The sequence below is a fragment of the Elaeis guineensis genome, chromosome 10 (assembly GCF_000442705.2).
Source record: "Elaeis guineensis isolate ETL-2024a chromosome 10, EG11, whole genome shotgun sequence".
NCBI classification, from domain to species: domain Eukaryota; kingdom Viridiplantae; phylum Streptophyta; class Magnoliopsida; order Arecales; family Arecaceae; genus Elaeis; species Elaeis guineensis.
The window spans coordinates 25,932,467-25,955,844 of NC_026002.2; the positions used below are offsets into that span (position 1 = coordinate 25,932,467).

Below are 23,378 nucleotides of genomic sequence, written 5' to 3' on the forward strand. Positions count from 1 at the left end.
TTTATTTCATTATTGAATATGGTAATTGGAATATGGAGAAGCTTAATCTCCTTCTACCTAGTGACATGGTAGAAGACATCTCTGCTATGGCTATCCCTAGAGGCTGACCAATTATGTTGGGGAGTCAATAAGAATTGAAGATAACTAATGGGAATATTTAGTTTCCTTATGGACCATCAGAACTAATGAAGACGAGCCTGATTTCAAGCAAGCTTAGAAAACACCAATGTCCCTGAGATTTGAATTACCTTGCAACATCTCTCTTGTTTGGAGATGACTTATCTATTCAGCGAGTTCTATTGATTTGATCTTTGTCAGAATGTCGAAGATCTTTCCCGTCCGATGGCTCGGCAAATATGGGCAATCTTATTATTATGTCAAAGAAAAACACTTCTCAGCATCTCTAGCCTGCTTAATTGTCTTTTGGAGAAGAAAACATCTATGATGCATTGAGGGCTTCTTTGTTATAGCGGTTGGATATTGTCGAATGCTCTGGGATAAAAAGCCTTCTAGTGAAAAATTTGTTCCAAAAACCACCAAAACTGCTGTGGAAAACCAGGAGGCTCTTCCATCACAGGAGCTTTCACTTCGGAGGTAGTGGGGTGGTACTGCTTCTCTAAACCAAGCCAGTTCATCTTTATTGGTATCTTGGCTGCCCACTCTCCTTGTGAATGGTTAAATTTGTTACCGCTGGTGGAGCTGCTGCTGGATTTATGATTAGAGAGTGTTAGAGTACACTATCACATACTCGGAAAGCTTAAATTATGTTTGGGTGAGGCTTATAAACAAATGTGATACTTTCTTATCAACCATTATGGGACCGTGACAATTGTCCCTGGCCCAATGTCCCTCATCACCGATTTGTTTTTGCTCACGATTAGGGGTCTATGCGACCATGGAATCTGCAGCGAGAGAGATCCACAGAGCTGACAATATCCTGTTTAGTGCTAGATAAAAATCTATTTTTTAGAAGAAAGATAAATATTGATAAAAAATTACATACCATGTATAAAACCCAATGCCTGAGTAAATAGAATGACATGAACACCTGCAGAATAAGAACGGGTAGTCCATGATCACCGCAAACAAGTACTAATAATAGAGAAAGATTGCAAGAAGAATAAAATTATGGATGATAATTTTTGCACAGAGACAATAAAATAATTTTTTTATAAAAAATTTATGGAACTCAAAGAGAGAACTATTCTCTCTCCCTTTAGACTGCAGGCTAGAATACAATATACAGGGATCACTTGATTCATGAGAAGAATTTTTCGCTTCTAAAATGCTATTTCTAAGAAGTTGATTCCTAAGGATATATTGTCTAAGAAAATAGTTTTGACATATTTGATTGATTATGAAAAAATAGCTTATGAGGAGTTAAACATCTATTTTTTTAAAAAAATTATATAAAATATCTGTTATATTCTTAATATAAGAAAAAATCTTATCCTATTCTATACATTACAATTATTTATGAATAAAAAATTATAATTATTAAGAAAATTTTTGACCGTAGATCATGATGGATGAGGATTTGAGATGTTGTAATGAAAAAAATATGTATTTCAATTGTAGATTTTTTGATGGTTTAAAAATATATTTTTGAAAAAAAAAGTCTGTAATTCTTATCTAATGGAAAAGCCAGAGACCCATATCTTACATGAATTTTTTCTCATGAAAAAATCTTTTTTTTCTATGTTTTGAGAACTCCAATCAAAGAAAAAGAATTTTTTCCACTCTTCGCCATTATACTTTTCTCCCTCCACCTCCCATGAATCTAACGAGTCCACAATGCTAAAATTGAGACTCATCTACCTATCTGAGAACTATTATGTCCTTTTTCCAAACCCAGCTACTATAATCAGAATTGTAATAATGATAATGTTTGACCAAAATCTTCAAGTTATTAGATATAAAAAATTATTGATAAGAGTAAGACTTAGCAATAAATCCCAATGAATATTTTCCAAAAAAGGTATTCAAAATGTAAACTCTCTCTATTTTGATTTGTGTAAATTAACACCAATATTATTCTGGCCGATATTTAGATATCTTACTTGTACATCCATCAAAATTTAAATTTATCGCACCTTCTCCGACTTTTTTAACCTTCCATACCGAATAATATCAGTTTTATCTGCAAGATTTTATATTTTGAATAAATTATATTCTTAGTCCTTGAACTAAATTGAATTTTTTAAATGATCTCTAAATTATAAAAACTTAAAATTTAGTCTTTGAATCATCTGAACCAGTTTAATGTTGCCTTCAAACATGATTCCAAATATTTTCTTTCATCATAAGTCTGATGTGACAACCTCTGATGCTTACGTAAACTACTCTTTGCTCGTAGACTACTCTTTGCTCGCATGGCTCATGTGATAACCCGGCCCGATGGGCCAAAAGCCCACTAAACCCAAAAAAACAAAAAGAAAACAAAAAGAATATGAGCTACACTAGCCTAGTAAATAAAACTTGCGCTTCCTTATTGGATCAAACATAAGTTTTTCATGATAATGCAATATTTAGAAAATAACAGGTAATACAAAATAAAGTATTTCATAGAGCATATAACAAGACAAGTTATAAATTCATCATGCATGCATAAATCATGTATATTTCACAATCATGAATCGTAAATCATTTTCATCATGTATTCATGTCATGTTTGAAAACAATGCTCACAGATATTCATGCTAAGGTCACTATTATACCCGTGACAGGGCCATGTTTCTTAATCGACAGAGTTCTTAATTCATGTGCTAACTTTATATCCGCTGACAGGGTCATGTTTCGTGTGGATACTAGCTCCGGATGTCGACCTTCCTGAAGGGATTCATTCATAGCCATCCGAGAGCCTTTGAAATCATTATATCTTTTTCTTAAAACATACAAATACATAGATGAAAAAATAATAAAATTCATGCTTCATAATCATGCTATTTTCATAAGACATATTCATGAAATTAATGCTCATAATAAAATATGCTTTTTCATATCACATATGCCGATCCTTATTTTATGAAAAATTATGATTTCATCAATAGCAATTCTTTACATAAATAAGGAAGGATTTTACTGATAATAAAAGGATGCTAAAGAGAAAATTTATTTGATCAAAGAAAGACTCAAAGCAGCACAGGATAGACAGAAGAGTTGGGCAGATAGAAAAAGAAGAGAATTAGAATTTCACTTCGGTGATCATATTTTTCTAAAAGTATCACCTGCAAAAAGTATCATGAGGTTTGGGAGACATGGCAAGCTGAGTCTGCGATATATTAGATCTTTTGATTTAAAGGATTAATATTTTTAATCAATTCAGACCATCACGCTTTTGCTGCGCACTCTGATCTTAACTTACCAAATTATCTAAGTTTATTAAAAATAAAAATATCTTTGTATATTAAATCAATCAAAGATAGATCCAACTTTCAGATTTTATATACAATTTAGGATAAAAGTTAAGATTTCTTTGTCATTATTATCTCTTAGGTATAGCACATCAAAATTAAATCTTCATCCACCTTCTATGTTTGAACTTATTACATAAACTTCACCACTCAAGAATCCAATATGTCTAGAATTAATTTGAGTTAACCTTCGATTTACCTTACAATCATTTGACAACTTCCAAACCAACTTGTCTTTGCAAAGAAATTAACATCAAAATCAGCAAAGTTATCATATCCTTTATCCATATAGGTTTAGCATTTTAATGTCATCAAATATACCAAACATAATATATCAATACCTCCCACTTCATTTTAGGGTCAACACTTCTCGTACTCAGGTCAACCTTGCTAATTGAAATCTAAGATATAACTCGTCAATTCTATTATAGACATCATATGCCACTTATGCATAAATTTCATAATACCTATTGATACGAAATCAAATTATTGAATCCTTCTTTTTTTTTATATCTATCATGTTTCTCATGATCGTAGCCTCAAGTTCAAATATCACTAAAGTCACAATCCCGAATAATGATAACCTTAAGCTCAAATACCACTTAAGTCATATTCTATAGTGATCATAACCTAAACTTTATATCATTCTATCACATCCTTAATGATCATAATCTTAAGCTCTTGATATTATCCATTATACTCCACTCGATCACATCCTATTGATCATACATAAAGTTTTGATATCACTTTATAATCTCAATGATCTTAAACCTAAGCTCTGATATTATTCTATCATATCCTAATCATTTATATCATTTATATCATAATCCCTAATGATTATAATCTAAGCTCTGATACCATAAAATGTCACGCTCCAAATCCAGAACATAACACGGCCATGCTATCGAGAGATGGAGCCCACGATAATACGAAGCCAATCCATCATAATCATCTAAAATCCATCAAATAAAAAGATTCAATTCTATTATTCATTAAATAATCGAACCAATATTGGTTCAGAGCATCTAAATCCAAAAGCAAGTACTAATCCGAATTTCAGCATTCATAAATAACTACAAATCTATGATTATAAAATAAATTAAACTTCTGTTGCCAAATTTTTCAGCCTGCTATGCCGATCTTCAAGCTTGGATTCCTTTTGCCGATCCTAACCTTATTTCTCTGTTCAAACAAAAAGAAAACAAAAAGAATATGAGCTACACTAGCCCAGTAAATAAAACTTGCGCTTCCTTATTGGATCAAACATAAGTTTTTCATGATAATGCAATATTTAGAAAATAACAGGTAATACAAAATAAAGCATTTCATAGAGCATATAACAAGACAAGTTATAAATTCATCATGCATGCATAAATCATGTATATTTCACAATCATGAATCGTAAATCATTTTCATCATGTATTCATGTCATGTTTAAAAATATTGCTCACAGATATTCATGCTAAAGTCACTATTATACCCGTGACAGGGCCATGTTTCTTAATCGACAGAGTTCTTAATTCATGTGCTAACTTTATACCCGTTGGCAGGGTCATGTTTCGTGTGGATGCTAGCTCCGAATGTCGACCTTCCTGAAGGGATTCATTCATAGCTATCTGAGAGCCTTTGAAATCATTATATCTTTTTCTTAAAACATACAAATACATAGATGGAAAAATAATGAAATTCATGCTTCATAATCATGCTATTTTCATAAGACATATTCATGAAATCAATGCTCATAATAAAATATGCTTTTTCATATCACATATGCCGATCCTTATTTTATGAAAAATTATGATTTCATCAATAGCAATTCTTTACATAAAAAACATGATCATTTAAAAATAAATAAAGAGCATAAGATCCACTTACCTCGTTCATCTTAGATCTTCAGACTTCGTTAAAAGAATCAGCTAATCCTATTTAAAATATCAAATCATCATCAATTTCTATTTCATGAATATAATAAGATTAAATCATAAGAAAAGAAGACTGTTGACCGGATGTGTCGGACCATCCAGATACCAGGGCAATTCAGGATCTCTGATCTGAGGGTCAGATTTAAGTGACTTGATCAAGAAATCGTGAAGCACAGATTGAATTAAGGTCAAGATCAATCAATAGGGTTCTTTAATAATGAATTTAAAAGATCCTTGATATGATTAAATGAGGTTGACATACAGCACGGATATCAAAGCAACTTTGGATCTTGTTAAAGTCAATATGAGCCCCTAAAAGATGAAGGCATGACTCAGTACAAGATTTATAGTCCTTCTTAGAGAGAGAAAATAAATCATGAGAGAGAAAGTAGAGAGAGAAAGTGAGAGAGAATCTTCGTATCCTTCAAAAGTGGCAATCATGATTGAGATCATCAGAGGTTATATCAGGATGATTTAATATAAATTAACCATGGTCGATGTTATCAATTTTGAATATGGATCGGATCAGGATCTAATCTACTGTACGAATTTCGGAGCAATCTCAGGTCATCATATTTTTATCTCAAGTTTATCCTAGAATCTGTGATGCAATTAGAGAGAGAGAATGACTCGAGAAAGACAAAATCCATAAAAAGAGATAAAAGGTCTAAAGAGAGAAAATAGGAAGAAAATCTAGAGAGAGAAAATGTAGAGAGAAGGTAGAGGGAGAAAGTCCAATTCTAGAGAGAGAAAGACTTAAGAAAGAGAGATGAGAGAAACTTTCTCTCACATGTATTTATTATTATTATTATTATTATATATTTTTTCCTTTTTCTTTTTTTTTTTCTTTTTTTCTTTTTTCTTTTTTTTTTCTTTCTTTTTCTTTTTTTTCCTTCTTCTTTTCTTTTTTCTTCTTTTCTTTTCTTTTTCCCGTGGCCTTCTTTGGCCGAAACAGGGGACCTAGAGGTCCCCGTGCCTTGACCGGCCGATCACAGCCATTCCCCACCCAGCGGTGGCCGACGGCAAGGGGCAACCCTCCCGTGCTCGGAGGCCGAAGCCGGCGGTCGGCGGTGACCGTCGGTGCCATAAAAAATCGAAAAAAGGAAGAGAAGAACAAGGCTTTCTTCTCCGACGAAATCCGATGGCTTCTGTCGCCGGCGGTCGTGTCCACAGGCATGGGAAAGAAGGGAGAGAAGAGAGGAAGAGGAGGAAGGACTTACCACGGCCTCCGATGACCCCCACCGGCGTGAAATCGCGGTGAGCACGAGTCGAGGGGCCGCGGCTTCAATCGAAAAAATCGGAGAAGAACTCCGGCAATCGTCGGTGATTGATGGGTCTACTCTTAGAGGAGAGGAGGGGGGTTCTTATAGAGCTCGTCCTAGGGTCTTCTAATGGCCCTAGGACTTCGATTCCTGATCGGAACCGGAGAAGGGGAAGACTCCGATCGGGAGTCTTCCTCCCTGTTTTCTTTTTTTTTTCTTTTTTTTTTTTGGGCTTAGTGGGCTTTTGACCCATCGGGCCGGGTTATCACAGCTCAACTGACGCTAACATGACTTAAAATATTTTGAAAAAATATTACAATCATGGCCTAATTTCATTTTTTCTCTAGATCTCTCAACTCCCATCTGTATTGAGGAAAGCCCTTTTCCCTACATGACCTTTGCCGCCTCCTCATAGCAGCCCTTTCTTTTTTATCTCTCACTACTCTATCTTACTAAACTCTCCCCACTCACCCCCTCCCCGAATCTCTTGTCTCTCATTTCTCTTCTTCTTATTCCCAAAATTCCAATAGAAAAAGAAGAGAAAGAAAAAATGTCCCTTCCCTTCATGGCCCCATTCTCCATCTTACCAATTATTTTTTCTTTATTTCTTATCACTCCATCTTATCGAACTCTCTCCACCCACCCTCTTCTTAAATCTCTCATCTGCTATCTCTTTTTTTTTCATCTTCAATATCCCAATAGAAAAAGAGAAAAAAGAAGGAAAGCCTCCTTCTCTTCGTAACCCCATCCTCCCTTACTTGATTCTTCTCCTCCACTTGTCTCCCATCGCCTTCCATCGAGTCGGCATCAATTTCATCGTCTTCTTCTTCTATTCCAACTTTTATATTTTTAAATACTAATTTTTCTTAGTAAGAAAAAAGAATGAAGAGAGATCGAAAGATAATTAGAGAAGAAAAAAATAAAATAAAATTGAGGAAGAAGAAATAATCATTGATTTTGCTATGTCTATAATTTTTTTAAAATTTTAATGCTATATAAATACTGATGATCGTCATGTTGAACTTTCAATAAGAGAAATCTATCGAAATCACGTCTGAAGACAACATTAAAATGTTCAGATATTTAGTGATTAAACTTTAACTTTTAGTAGTTTAGGATCCTTTTAAAACATTCCGATTTAGTTTAAGGACCATAAATATAATTTATTTTTATTTTTTTAATCTAAAAAATGTCGATGAAATTTTGGTGGCTTTTGAGTGCTTGTTAGCCAAACTGGAGTTAACTGTTTGACGTGATGGGACCCGACAATTTGTGGGTCAAACTGGACCCTGTTTAGCCCCACATAGAGAAGCATTCACCCTCTTTCACGTGAATCCATCGTTGGATCACCTGCCGCACAGCTCTCAAAGCACAATGAACTCCCTCGTTCATCTCCTTCACAGATCTGAAAGCAACCTGTGAATGATCCAACGGTAGATTCATAAGAAGGAAGTTGAATCTTTTTAGCGCGCGAAAACTACAACCCATCTCCGCATCTACCATGGTATCATTAAAAAAAAAAAGAAAGAAAAAAAAAAGGTATGGCCCATGAACAATTTTAGTCAGGGAAAGAAATTTTCTTGGGTGCTTGACTGCTCTAGCAGGTCTAGAACTGCAACAGGAAGGGTAATGTTGCGGGGTCCAATTTTATAATGGATTCAGGTTATGTTCCAAATGGATTGAGGTTATATTCCAGGCATTTTAGGAGTTCAATTTGTTGCCATCCAGCATGCCTAAGATTGAGATAAATAGTGAAATCAAGATAAAAGTCTGGAGTTTTTTATTGGAGATGGCAATCGACCGAGGTTGGATATATGTTAGGTCAAAAATTTGCAATCTGTATCTGATCTATTTATTGATTAGGCCAAAATTTTGACTATTTTATCAAATAGATAACCTAATCTGATTTACAATGGGTTGAAACAAGTTAAATGGTCTAAACAGTTAAGCATTGCTGCCCCTAGAGTTAATAATCCTTAAAAACAATATGGAAGGGCAGATTGAATGGTAAAAAATTAGGCTTTTTCTTCTTCTTACATTTGTATGAGGCTTTCTATGTGGATTATGTTTTCTCGTGTAAGATATTCATTTAGTTAATGAATTCGATGTGTTTCCTATCCTTTGATCTTTGATTTTTTTTTTTTTTTTAAAGACTGGTAAGAAAAATCCTCAGGGGATGGATTCAAAGAGCAAGCAGGTTTGGAGGGAGACAAATAGCAAATTGAATGGATATTCGCCATCATTGGTTGTGCTTAGATCTTCCATGGTGAAGAACGAAAAAATTGAAAAAGATGAAAAGGATTAAGTAAGAGTGGTTTAGCAGTGGATTCAAGCAAAGAGTCTGTAATTAGTAATAATTCTTAAGTTTGCATTTGTATCACTAATGATTCTTGATTAAAATTGCTTAGCATGCTTCTCTGATTCTTAACAAAAAAAATAATGGATGGGTTATATACATTTCGGCTAGATTCAAATTGTTTTACATGGTTTAGCAATCATTATTGACATTTTGCCCCTGTTTTATAAGGTGAGTCAGAAGGATGCTAATGCATTAGAGCATCTCCAGCCCATCAATTTAATTTGGTGCCACCTTTTTCCATCATTCAAAAGCATTGCTTACAAAACAATTTACTTGAAGTACTGCACTTGTATAATCTAAATTAGTATGTGTAAGAAAACTCAAAAACAAAGTTATATTTGGAAAAAAAAAAAAAAAGTTATCACATGTTGATCATGCATGGCTTGTAATTCCTATATTCACTTGACAGATCAATTTGTTGGGTGGCGCCTCTTGCAAAAGGATTCAATCCTGTCACAAGCCTCACTTAGTACATTGGAATGAACTCCAAAGAATATCCTCAGCCAGTTCTTCAAACCAATGACAAAACCTGAGTATCATTGAACTCATAATCAGTCGAGTGACAAACTCAATTAGATATCTAAGTTACCATTTTACTCGAAGTCCCGAGCTTAGGGGCTGTCTATCTTTAAAAACATGTGGATTGCGTTCATCAATTTCAAGCGTAAATCAAATTTGAACATAAATGAAGAATTAGGTTAGAAGCTAATGGACCATGTAAGGCTCTAAATGAACAATGCTAGCACAGAGACCCTCAGGAACAGAGAAGCCAACATCCCTTCGGTCTATTTATCATATGGGTTGCTAAGACTACTCATCAACTCTTTTGTTATTGATCCTAATCTTAGCATTAGTGGTCTATGAAGCTGAACTGGAGCTCTTATCAAAAAATTGTTCATCTGTACTTGATTCAAGATATGATCATTCCTAACTCTAGTTGATGCCAATGGAAACAAAACTGACTTGTTCTGAGTATGTTCACAGCTTCCTTGCCTTAGCACATATTCCTCATGCAAGACTTTTTACTTGCTGAATCATATATGCTCCAGCAAACAAAATTATATATGTCTCTAGCTTCATACATAGGTTATGTACAAAAACATGTTCTACCTTTCAAGCTACCTGCTCATTTGTTCTTTATAAAAGCTTCTCACAACTGCACTCAGATTTCAACCTATAGGTTTTCTTATGCAGCCATAATTAACATGAAAATATCTTTAGCTTTAATCATTGATTATATAGAAAGGGGACCTTCAACATTTAGAGCTATCAGTTCAACTAAGTTTTGTTTGGAAAGTTTACAGAATGTGTTAGAATTTTCAAATTTCAACATAAAATTTTCAAGACAGATTCTTTCCTTCTGGTGTAATTTTGATAACAAAAACAGCATATTATTATGCCACATGATTACAGCTACATGCTTGATGGAAAGACATGTGCATTCTAACCTGGAAGCACCAAGACAGATTCTTCTTTCATCAACTCCCTGGCAAAGTCCATGTCATTCTCTATGCCAAGTAGAAGGGCTGGGTTGATCTCAACCTGCCATTAAACAAAAATGATCGTCTGACTGAAATGTTATATAAAAACCGAAGAAAAGATACAGATAAATGAAGTAAAGCCAACCATCATGAACATGGAACCCTGAGGCCTTGAGTGACATTGCAGTGCTTCAATATGAGCTATTCTTGTGTAAAGTGTTTCAGCTGTGGACTCCAACACTATGAGGACATTCTTGTGAAATTCCTCATGTGAATTAGAAAGAATACTAGGAACTGCTGCCTGTTGTGAAGGTTCACATGGATGAGTGTTTCTAAACCAAAATAAATGAAGAAAAAGAGTAAAAAGAGATCAACCTGAATTACAGAAGCTGGACCGGATGTTACGTTCATAAGCATCTCAATTGCCACTTTAACCTTTCACAACAAAACAAAGAGTAAGGCATTTCTTGACAAAAAGATTGGCACTAGAATTTAGTATTTAGCCAGAGTTGGGAAACTTGGTTATAGTAATAGCTTCCATGACAACAAAACAGTCTAACCCTGTGGCAGTCAAATAGTCATCATACACCATATTTAATGCAATTCAAAAGGATATGATCTCTTCCTCTTAATGTATAAAGGATGTGATCCTTATGTGTCAATTATTTCACTCCCATTGATATTGGCTATAATGTCAATGACATTTGACATATGATGCAGGATGGATCTAAACTCCTAAGAAGACTAAACATGCAGCCAGAAACTCAAGTTAATTTCACCACTCTGTGTAAGGCTAGGTTTTACAGGAATTATAATTAGAGCATGAATGCATGTGCAATTAAAAACTCAAAAGCTGTACACTTGTGGAATCCTTGAGACACCAACCTTAAAATTTATATATCCATATGCTAGGTAAAATCAAAATAGCTAAGAAACTCATACAAATGAATTATACAAGCAAACAAAGTAGTCCTAAATATTTTTGATGATCTCCTTTGTATTCACTATATAAGTCTACATACTCAGAAGATCAGAATCCGATGAGATCACCAGCTTGTGCTATGCAACAAATTGAATCAAGAGGCTCATCATGAATAAAGTAATGGATCGGTTTGGTAAATCAAAAATGTCCAATCTCTCTGGAACAATTGTCTCTGTTTTCTTAAGTTTGATTCACTCCTTGCTTAGTCTTGATGATGGTTATTCTTTGAACTGTTGGACAGCCAGTAATTGTGAACTTATGGCTTTAGGCCATGAACTTGAATAACTAACAAAAATAGTAATCAGTAAATACGAAAATTGTGTCAAACCTAATCTTGAACAGATGAGTTTGCTCAAAAAACAAAAAAAACAAAAGAAGAGGTGACATAGTTCTGAATAAGAAGAATGACATTAGACGGAGAGACAAGGAAAAAGAAGCCACACATACCAAGTCATAAAAATAAAAATAAAAAAAGCTCTTTTTTTTTTTTTTGGTAGAACCAAAACAGTGAGAAAAATACTTAGTCTAGCAATAATAAAATATATAACTGTTTGCTGCACCATACTTGTTTAAAACTCTCATTAGGATCGCATATGGCTATCCATCCAAGACGCCATCCAGGAACCATCCAACGCTTTGACAAAGCTCCTACGGTAATAACTGGTGTCAAATGAGCAAAAGAGGCCAGTGGCACAAATTTGCTCCCACCATAGACCATATGCCCATATAACTCATCAGCAATTAGGGGGATATTCAAGTCCCTTGCAGTCTCAGCAATCTGCATAAATTTTAAAAAAAAAAAAAAAATCGCAAACAATCATCATTCAATTCTTCAAAATTCCAAAGCTCATCAGCAGAAAGTATTGCAACATCATTAGACATAGTTCTTCAAAATAATTTTGGATGGGCATATTTACAAGTATCAAATCTTCGAGGGACATATGTTCTTACTTTAGGCTTTTGGACAGATTAGTGGTACTCCCATGTGCACATGGATATGCATTTAATAAAAATAATTATCAATATCTAATTAACATTAGATAGGGTCAAGCATAATTACTAAAGAAATTTGGTAATGAGAAAATAATCATTGATAGTAAACTTATAGATGGATATTAACTTGATGTCTTATGTACAAACTTTCTTTTTGTTTTTTTTATTTTGCACACGCACTACACATACAGATATCTCTCCAGCTAGTTATTATTAAGAATCCATCTCATATTGCTCCTAGTATCATTAATGTCTAACTTGGTATTTTAAATACTAACTAGCAACTTATCAGAAAGGGAGATTAGAGATAGAGAGAGAGAGTACTATCAGTGGTAACGTAGCAAGATGGTAAGACCACTAGTAGTTGAAGAAGAACACCAACCTGCTGGAGGTGGTAGGGAGAAAAGACGGCGCCGCAGGGGTTGCTGGGGTTGATGACGACGATGCCGACAGTGTCGGCATCGGCGAGGGACCGAACCTGATCGAGATCGAGCTCCCATCCATGATGGGGCTGAAGGAGGTAGAACCGGGCCTCGATGCCATAGATTTCACAGGCAGCTTCATAAGGGGCAAAGCCAGGGCGAGGCAGCAGCAAGTTGGCTCCAGGGCTGGCCAGCACCGTCAAGCACACTTGGAGAGCCTGTGTGCCTCCCACAGTCAAGTACACGTCCCCCTCCCTGATGCCATGCTTCACGTCCCTTGACAAATACTCTGCCACTGCACTGTTCCATTGCAAAATGTTAATTTTGTTTTATTTTAAGATAAATGAAAGGAAATGGATACAAGTTTAGGATGGCATGCATGAGTTTGGAGGTAGGATCCTCTCCAGTGATGTGAAGTTTATTTAATCACGGTCGTACCGATCACAAATCTCCTTGATTGAATGATAGGATCTTCTCCAGTGATGTGATGCATATCTAATCACAATCATCAGATCAATCATAAATATCTATAATTGAATGACAGGACCACTCTAGTTTGAACATAGGCCCCATTTAATCGTTGTTATTATGCCAATCATGGACTGTTACAATCAAAAGGTTAAATATTAAATATCTAATAAAGAGATTAGATTGAATAGGAAACATAGATGATTTTGTAGATATTAATTTAAAATTATTAATTTGTAATGCTAAAGAAACAATTATTCTAAAAATAATTGATATATAAAAATGAGAGCTTTGCTTGTCGAAATTGACAAGGTGTGCAGCTGAAGCACGAAGTCCTCCTAGTATGACCTATTTCATTTTGCTTTTGTATGTTTGTATTTTCAAAAACTTTTAAAAAAATGAACTAGATGGAACAACCTAGGAAATGAAGCCCCTTTATTTTCAAATTGTTTATAAATTTTTTTGAGCTTTTGGTAACCATTTTATTGCTTTAAGAAAAAATGAAAATGAAAGCAAGGAGTAGCAGAGGTTAATTGAAGTATTGTGGAAATTCTATCTTCTACATGCATCAGTCTTGATATGATATTTTACTAATTTATCGAGAAACAAAAAATAAAAAGAGCAACAATGTAAAGAGACATTAGATATTAACATGTGAGTTGTATATAACTTAAGCTTTAAAAAAAAAAAAAAATCCTCTTCTTCCATGAATTTTTCTTCTTTCCACTTTTTTCCTTTTTAGAGTTCTTTCACAAAAAGAGAAAATTGAATCAACTAAGACATATATTGAAATGCAAAATTATCAAATGAGACTTAGGATCATCTACAGGGGTTCAAGGGAATGGTTTGGATGGTTAAAAATGATTTTTTTTTCTTAGAGAGAGGAAGAAATCAGTTATTTTGGCTGGAACTAAGTTCATGGGTCATTTTGAACGAAGCCAATTCATGGGAATAGGAGTAAAAGCAAAGTAATAAATTCTACTTCCCAAGGTGATATGTACCCTAATTTATGAACTATGAAAAATCAAGAAAGAACAAAGAATTAATCTAGGCCCTGTTTTTCATCAATTATCTTATTTCATTTTATTTTATTCTAAAGGTTTGAGTTCTACGGATTGAAGGAATTTTTGCTATCTTCCAAATTCGATGAAGTCGGTATCAAAGCTTAGATCCTTTATATATGTTGTGCCTTAGTTTAGAATCCAAACACATGAGCAGTACAAGCATATGATGGAAAAGCTTCAGTGCGTAAAGTACACCAAAGTTTGGATGTCTTCCATTTTTATATTGACAAATAATGATAAGAGGGATTTCTTACTCAATTAAAGAAGAAGATTGCCTACCTCACCAAACTCATCTTAATTGATTCCTTTAGCTTTAATACTTGCAACTCCTGTCATCACATATCACTAACATGTATGGATGAAGAGAAATTTCTTCTACTGATGCTAAAATGGATGAATACTTCATATTAGAGGATGAATTCAAATCAGAAACCAAATTTCTTCATATTTTTCTCGGCTCCAATCTTAATCTAGCAGGACCTACATTTGGGGGTTGGGGTGGGTGGAGGGGACTCTAATCTAGAAGAATTATTTGATTCATTATGATTCAGTGGGACCACTTTGGGTAGGTCTGAACAAATTTGGAGAGCAAAATCCATTATATCCAAAATTTAATGGAGCGGCAAAACTTTGAGAAACTACAACTTCTAATCTAAGAAGAATTTGGATGAAACTAAAGACAAAATAAATATCAAAATCAAAATCTAGCTTATGCCAAAATTTTAAAAATTAAATAATTTTATTATTTTAGTAATTTATATTCTCTTTTAATTATGAGAGTAATCCAATTCAATTTAGACTGGACTTCACTAGAATAAGAAGAGAAAAATTTGTATCCTCTTCTAACTAGAAGAGAATTCCAACTCAAACAAAACGAAGGGACCTCTATATAATGGTGGAGTACTTAGACCTCCTGTAGGTGAAAGAAGAATCCGATTAAAATGAAGAGGATCTAAATAATATAAACAGAGGCATATCCTGTAGTTTTGAAGAATAAGAATAAAAAGAAGTAAACAGCAAAGTGCTTTTTATCTACTAGAAATCCAACTGTAGAAGCGACATCAACAAGCATGGACTTTAGTTTTCAACCATGACAGATACTACAATTTATAAATTATGAAAATTAATATAAAAAAGGGAGTCTAGACCCTACTTTCTCATTTATTTTATTTTTTTATTCTATCCAAATGATTCAAGCCCAGCAAGTTAAAGTAATTAATTCTTTCTCTTCGATCGGATCACCATCCTCCGTAATGAAGCCTCCACAATGCATTTGATGTTTCTCGATAGGATCTAAATTTTTAGAGCAAAAAAGACAATCGACCAAGAGAATTGTTGGTTTGAATTGTAGTACTCTCTGACTTTTCTACAAATACCCCAACTTTCATGTACATTATTTCATGTGAGAAGCGACAAAAAAAAAAAACTAGCGTATGAAGATGCACGTTGTAACATTGTGACAAAGAGCTATGTATTCTAGTTCCATGCATCATTTGCTTCTTGGAGATGTAAAAGAGATGCTAGGAATCTAAATTTTATATAGTCCAGAGATGGTCACGTTGGTGAGATGGATGCCACCAAAATTCGTGGCCCCGTTGAAAGGAGCTACGCCCATCATGGTGGGCCCTTAAACCATGGATATGTAGGTCTGGTGATCATACAATTGGTCATATGTTTGACCTCATGTTATCTAGCTAATAACGACCACACGCTTCATCGTTTGCTTGCATTTTTTTGTGCTGGAAATTTGTAGAGAAATGGCATGATCATGAGCTAGCAAATGATGCTTACGATGGACTAAAGCATGGAACAAGTCCAAAATATAGGAGAGGAGCAAGGTACCTCATAAAATGGCTTCTATCTCAACTGGCTATTATAACGTTGCACAAGACTGCAGCTTAAAACTAAATTTTTTATATTCTTTTTTTTCTTTAATAACAACTGTGTTTTTAGCTATTCTTACAAGATATAATGGCAGTATTTGTCAGGATATATATATATATATTATTTTCAAAGAAATAAAATCTTAAAATACAGAATTTTAATTTAACAATAATATGTCCAAATTATGATCTTTATATTTTTGCAAATGACTATGCCTGTCTTTTCTTTCTTTTTTTTTGTTTTTCTTTCCTTTCATCTTGACTAATAATCTCTTTGTGGACTCTCCAATTGACATCATATGGATTGCGTGTACAGGGCTAGTAGTTTAAGTGTTACATCCTGCCTGCCTAGAGCCCAATCAAACAGGCCCACAAAGATTGTTAATTTTCTAGATATATGCTTGGACCTTGCTATTGGTCAGGCGTTAGATTTAGAGCAAGGCAAGTTAAATCCTCATGAGAGACAAGTCAAACAGACTCCCACAAGGTTATCAGAAGTTTGAGAGTGAGATGACCACCTGCTTGCTCATCAAAGGATAAGAAGGCTGAAGCCAGCCGCTTGTTAAGTCATATCCTATTTGAAGGCAATTCAAACACGTTCATGCAAAGAGCTACGCAAAGGAAAAAGCGAATGATTTGGTCTCAAGTCGCTGTCCATCGTTGTTGAAAGGATGTGAACTACTAATAGGTCCAAGAAACTGTGTCCAACTTCCATTGGCAGATAAGGTCCAATAACCAAGGTTTCAAATGTTGTATAATAAAGAAGTCCCATTTTCTTTACAGAACAAGATATATTACATTGTCTCACTCCATCCGAGCAATAGACCGTCATATAAATGCTAGTAGATATTTTTTATCTCTCTCTTTTTTTTTTTTATTTTTTTTCTTTCTTTCTTTTCTTTCTGCCTTTCTATTATTATCCTTTCCTTTATTTTTTTTCTTTTTTTCTTCTTTTTTTATTCATTTTTCTCTCTTCTTTTCTTCCTTTCTTTCTTTTCTTTCACTTTTTTTCTTCATCTTTTTTTTCTTTCTTTGAAGTCTCGACCCCATCTCAATCCTATTTTCTTACAGAAAAGATGCAGGATATTTCAATCATTCCACGTCCTATCAAAATTTAAAATTAGCTTTGATTATAACAAATTATAATATTTTCTAACTTTTTTTAGCAAGTCAGATAGATTAAATAATATGAGTATAAATATATCCATAGAAATCGAAAAAAACAAAGTACTCAAAAATTGAGATGAAAGACATGTTGAAGAATCCTAAAATGTCATCCGAATATGGTTGCCACATCGCTCACCATCTAACAGCTATCTACCATGCCATCTAACATTGCAAATCTAAGTGAAGAATCCAACCATTCTTGACAAGCCATCTAACATGGTTGAAATATCCTACCCAAAGCCAGCAGGTGCAACAAATCAGCTCAGAAATAGCAGAACCTTAACTGTATCTAAACGTAGGACGGACAGATGCACATGAACGTCTGAGATGGTACCCCGCTCCACTCTAAAAAGTTGATAATTAAGAACATTGTTCCCCATGATTAATTCGCACCAAATTAATTAAGAAGTGTCGGATGATAAAAGAGGGTCATCTACTGATGATAAATTAATTATCTAATTATGGTATGCAGCTCCTAAAATTCATGTAAATCATTTCAAAATTTTCATATATTTCTTTTTATCGAATGATTGAGTAAAAAAGAGCTCAATTGAATAATCTCTCAATTTATTCGGTATCTTTGTATCACTCGTTTCCCTAGCAATTTGTATGATGCCTGTATATAATGGAGCAATTGGAAAATGCAATGATTTTTCGAATGAATGGCGAGCACAGTAAATTTCATCATGCTGCCTAAATTGCACCGAGATTTCGCTGGCAACTTTAGATTCATACTGAATAAATGGTGCATATTTGAAGATCGCCAGCATGCATCTCAATTAAGGTAGTTTGGATGATATTGGCAGCTTATATTCTTGCTTGGACTCGAAAAATTTCTCAATAGATGATCATGTCGAGCAATTGACCCAAAATTTGAGGATGATAATATGCTTCTCTCTTCCTTATTGAATGAAAAAATCATATTCTACGCTATATGCATCATATTAATTTAATTTTGACATGTTACTAGGCTGAGAGGGGATGAATTTTTTTTCTAGATTTTTTTTTATCGAGAGAATAGGATTATTTTTTTTTAAATGAAATCGGTGTAGTGCACCACTGACGTGGTGGACTTGATGTTGCGAATAATTTCTCCTCTGAATCAGGCATCTACTTGCCTTAAAAGTCGGCTCGCTTTCTGAACCCAAAAATGTCGACGGTCTAAGAAGCTCCGTGACTAGCGCAAAATCCCACCAAGGAACGGTACCTAATATTTGGAGTTTTCCAAACACTAACGACAACTTAAAAAAGAAGATGTGTGGTTGGAAAAGAAGTGCTTACCGACGGGCAAAGGGAAAGCCATAGGAAGGAGCATAGCAGTCGAACGCCGATGAGGAGACCGCATCAGCGACGGCCTTCGAGAAGCTCTCCTTCCCCTTCTGAAAGCACTGAGACGACGCCGCATCGCCGACACCCAAGGAGATGAGTCTTTTCTCTGGACTGCCCAACTTCATCAGCTCATCAACTACTCCTCTTATCGAAATCTTCTGCTCTGATAGAACTGGGTTGCACTTCACTCTGCAGTTCCTCACGACTCTTGCCTCCTTGTTACTGACATAAATTCTATTGCTTTCGGCGTTCGGAATCTAAAGAATTGAACACACACACGCGCACACAAAAAAAAAAAAAAGCGGGGAATTTAGAGCTGAGAAGCGTAACAAGGAGAGAAGGATTGATGAATGGTTTTGAGGGAGAGAAGTGCCTGAGAGGGGGGTGGTGGTGCCATTGGAGGATGGAGGAGAAGAGAACCGTGGAGAAACTGGAAAGCTCTTTGTTACACAGCTTCAGAGAACAGTATGCGACGTGCCTCCCTTGTTACTTTCTAAACTCCAAGCCACCTCTTCAACGGTCGGGTGGCTCGAACTGCTTGGGTTGTTTCTTTGTTCCATTGCTTTCATGTTGGGTGAGGAAAGACACGAGGCTGGACCATGACCATCTGTATGTACGGATGAAATTTAGTATGTGTTGCGGGCCGGGATAGCCTACCAATCAGAATAACTCCTCTCCTTGTGACGTGTGATTCGGCGAGATCGCATCGGACACGGAACCTAGACCTCAACCCCATGCTCATTTCAGACCGCTAACTCAATTAACTGCATAAGTGAAATCTCCTAACGAACTACCAAAACATGACTCAATAGCCTAAAGATTCAAGCATAATAACCCATGCTGGCACTCTGCGGCTCCATCTTATAAATGAAGTATGAAAGAGATCCTGAGATAAGGAACAATTTTGGAAGAGAGAACTTACTAAAGAAAAGAGGCCACTCTCTCTCTACTCTTTTCTTTTTTCTCTGTTCTCGAGCTCTGACTAACTTAGAAATCGAAGAGTCCCTCGTTAGAATACCCCCAATGGTGCGGACTTGCTTTGTAGATTTCCTCCAGTATCTCGGATCCTAGGTGGTGTCTAGCTCCAGCCACATCAGCACTCGATCAGAGTTTCATAGCAACAGTATGCATTAAACTGCTCTTCAAATAATAGTATGTATTACGATGAGCAGGGAAAGTACTGTCGTGAGAATGGCTACCTATTGTCAAAGGATGGCCAGATATTATAACGTCCGGATCAAGGTCAAAGAATTTCGAGCTGACGATTTGATATTATGGCAAGCAGAGGTTTCGCAGCTCGCTGAATAGGAGAAGCTATCGCCGAATTGAAAAGATCCCTATCAGATGAATGAAATGGTACACCTAAGGACCTATCAACTAAAGCAACTCGATAGGACTTCATTCCCTAGGCCTTGGAATTTGACCAACCTACTTGTAAATTATCAATGATGTTGTAACATCATGTTATTATATATATAAATTTTCAAATTCATTAACTTATGCTTGCGTGTGAAAGTGGCATGAAAGGCCAAACTCCTATTTGATGAGCTCTACCTCTTGAACAATTGCCCTTGATTGGCCCAACCCAAAAGCCATCGATCAGCTTCGACGTAACTGGCCTTTGATCGGCCTAAAGAGAGCCTCAGATCGGCATTCTTGAATAATTGCCTTCAATCGGCCTAGAAGAAGCCTTCAATCGGCTTCGATGTAGTCGACCTTTGATCAACCTACCAGATGAGCAGAGCAAAGATGCCACTCATATGAAGATGAGCAGAGCAAAGATGTCGCTTGCATGAAGACGAGCAGAGCAAAAATACTGCTCATTGTCCTATGATCAGTCCTGGCTCAACGATCTCTAATCAGCCTAGCTATCGTTGAGGTTCTTTTGTTCGAAACCCAAGTTCTTTTGATTGAAACTATATTGGCCGAGATTGCTTTGGTCGAAACCAACCTTACCGAGATTCTTTTGCTCAAAACTAAGGTTCTTTCGATCGAAACTATTGAAGTTCTTTCATTTGGATCAGTCCTACTTCCCACAATAGGAATTAAGTCTCTAGCGAAAACCGATCCCTTAAGTTAGAGTGGATTTGTCTGAATTCCTAAGGTTGAAATTAGATCAGATTATGATAATCCTAAGTTTCTTAGGTCGGAATTAACCTCTGCATGCTAATGAAAATATGCCAGCTAGAATAAAAACACAAATAACATGAAGAAAAGCAAATTTCATTCGTTTCCTTCAAAATTTTTACAATGAAATTTTTACAACAATCTTAAAAGATCTAAGTACAAAGGAAAAGAAACAAAAAGCCTAAGCCTAAGAAGCAGCATCTAGAGCTGAGGCATCCGATTTGGGTGTGTTGGCTGCAGAGGATTCCCAAACTTCATCCAAGAAATCTAGATTTAATTTTGGATACTTGACGGCAATCCTATCCCAGAACAGCTGCTTCCCACTAGTGTAAGCGTTAGTAGCAAACTCGATTTTTTTATCGAGGTACCTCTTCGATGCTCAAAAATCCTTAATGACTTTTGAAGTAGCCTCTACTGCCTTATTCTCTACTGCCTTAATCGCAGCCTTATTCTTCTCCACGAGAGCTTCGAGCTCCTTTATTTTTGCTGCATGTGCTTTTTAGACACCTCACAGCTGAGTTTTTTCTTCTACAGCTCCTTTCAGGACTGCTTCGAAGTCTTCAGCCCTCTTTATGGCAGCATCGGCCCTCATGGAGGCCTCTCCAGCATCCAATTCTTAGCTTTGTCCTTTGTGACCTTGAGCGTTTCAGCGTCGGCCTTGTGCTTCCTTGCATTAGCCAAAAGCTCACGGGAACTATCCATGTACCCATTCAAATAATGGACAAGCTATTGAAGAAAAACCTCTTATTAGAAACATGGCAAGTGTATGTTTAGAATGAATGAAACAATACAGGAGCATCAGCTTATCTGGATGAAGCATTCCACAGCTGCTTTCTTTACCACCCCACGTGATGCATCTAGTAGCTTGGTTGCATCGGCTGAGAGAAGCATCCAGTGAACAACTCATGCACCAATTTATAATTTTCCAAGGCCGAAGCCTCGACCTTCAGACTAGCTGGCGCGGTCCAAAAAATTCTAGCAACCTCGGCTAGCACCTCTTCTGGGGAGAAATCAACGACTGGAGGGGCCGACAGGCTCAGAATCACTTCTTTCGACTGACCTGGGGCTTCTTCGAGGACTCAATCTATTTGACTTCTTCGATCTCCATCAAAAGTCAAAGCAGCAGATGAGCCTGATTGAACCCTTGCAATGCGGAAGTTGTCGGTGCGAGGAGATTTGGGTCCTGACCTAGAAGCCGACGGCATGGAGGAACTTCTAATCTTAATGCGGGTGCTCTGGCCACCCGCAGGCTCAGCCGTCTTATTCGATGGGCCTTCTTCTTCAACTTTTTCGACGCGCTCGATTTCATCTCTGCAATCAGAGCAAAAAAGTTAACATAACAACAAAGCACAAATTGTAGAGTATATGGCTCTGAGGTAGGCGACCTGTGTGCACCTTGTGGACAGACTTGGCTAATATCGACGTTAAATAAAATCTGTTTAGCTCCTTCTGCTCTAGGACCTTAAAGTTGCATAAGGTCTACAGCTCTTGCCTCAGGCACTGATCTAACATAGGCTCCTTCAGTATAGCTTCTTGGGATCACCTCAAGCAACGAATCTCCAATCCTCACCAGAAGTCTTGAAAACGAATAGAAAGCACTCTTTCCAGTCGTGGATGGCAGAAGGAGCATCCTGGATCAACGGACGGATACCTTTCTTCTTTCGAGGTGTCATATACCACCACCCATGCAACTTGGGGTGTCGCTTGAGGGTGAAGGAGTGAAAGAATGCGATACTGGGATCAGTCCCAGCCAACATGCACACTACGGTAAAAGTGCAGATATACTGTCATGAATTCAGAACTATCGAATATGACGACATCTTAAGATATTAGAAGAAAGCTATAAAGAAAGGGTGGAGAGAAAGCGTCAGCCCGGTCCAGAACCACTCCTCATAGAGGCTTATCCGGTCTGGGGGAGGATGGCAAATCCGATCGTTCGGTCCTGAGATCTCCAGTTGGAACGTCGGATGAATCTGAATCTGCTCATGAAGCAACACCACATCCCTCTCCATTAGGTCAGATCTGAATCTCAGTGGAGCAAAGTCGAAGTTTCTAGAAGCCATTATCCTTCACACGAAAAGAGGACTTTGAAGTAGAAGACGAAGGAGGAAAGACCTACGACAAAAAAAAGTGGAGGCGAAGGAAGGAAAAGACAATCAAAAACCCGAGAAGCCGGCATCTAGTCTCATCTGGAGTCTTAAATAGACCCCGAGTTCAAATCATCTCCAAACGACACTTCAAAGCATTTATTATTGGAGGCATAAACCGACGGAGTGCGATCGGACGCTTGATGCGTGGCGACACTGATGGGATATAACTCCTACCGTCGATATAGTAGTTAATACCAGTGGCAGGCAAATCACGCCCTATGCTACTTTCGAAGAGACGTGCGGAGATGTGCGATAGTACCTGCCACACGGAAGCGAGTTGAATTTCAATTCTTTTAAACCTACACATTATAGTTCGGATCATGCTTTGATTAAATTATAGCTCGAATCATATTTTC

At 36.3% G+C, this 23,378-nt stretch overlaps 1 protein-coding gene and 1 long non-coding RNA gene across 3 annotated transcripts; both read right to left on the reverse strand.

Moving 5' to 3' along the window:
* Window positions 1-331: 331 nt before the first annotated feature.
* On the reverse strand, window positions 332-8,017 carry LOC109506772 (uncharacterized). Its single transcript, XR_002166306.2, has 3 exons — window positions 7,917-8,017; window positions 1,004-1,048; window positions 332-926 (listed from the first exon to the last, which is right to left on the reverse strand). It is a non-coding gene; the product is annotated as an uncharacterized lncRNA (long non-coding RNA).
* A 1,207-nt stretch (window positions 8,018-9,224) lies between these two features.
* Window positions 9,225-19,332, reverse strand: LOC105059924 (nicotianamine aminotransferase 1). Of its 2 annotated transcripts, XM_019855656.3 has the most exons (8): window positions 19,119-19,332; window positions 18,698-19,002; window positions 12,795-13,134; window positions 11,985-12,197; window positions 10,813-10,872; window positions 10,583-10,738; window positions 10,405-10,498; window positions 9,225-9,485 (listed from the first exon to the last, which is right to left on the reverse strand). In XM_019855656.3, exons 1-8 carry the CDS (start codon window positions 19,140-19,142, stop codon window positions 9,367-9,369), a joined length of 1,311 nt encoding a protein of 436 aa, XP_019711215.1. In that variant the 5' UTR covers window positions 19,143-19,332; the 3' UTR covers window positions 9,225-9,366. The 2 variants fall into 2 exon arrangements, with proteins under 2 accessions (XP_019711215.1, XP_073100279.1); XM_073244178.1 differs by lacking the exons at window positions 18,698-19,002; window positions 19,119-19,332 and adding an exon at window positions 14,646-15,036.
* Between the last annotated feature and the right edge of the window lie 4,046 nt (window positions 19,333-23,378).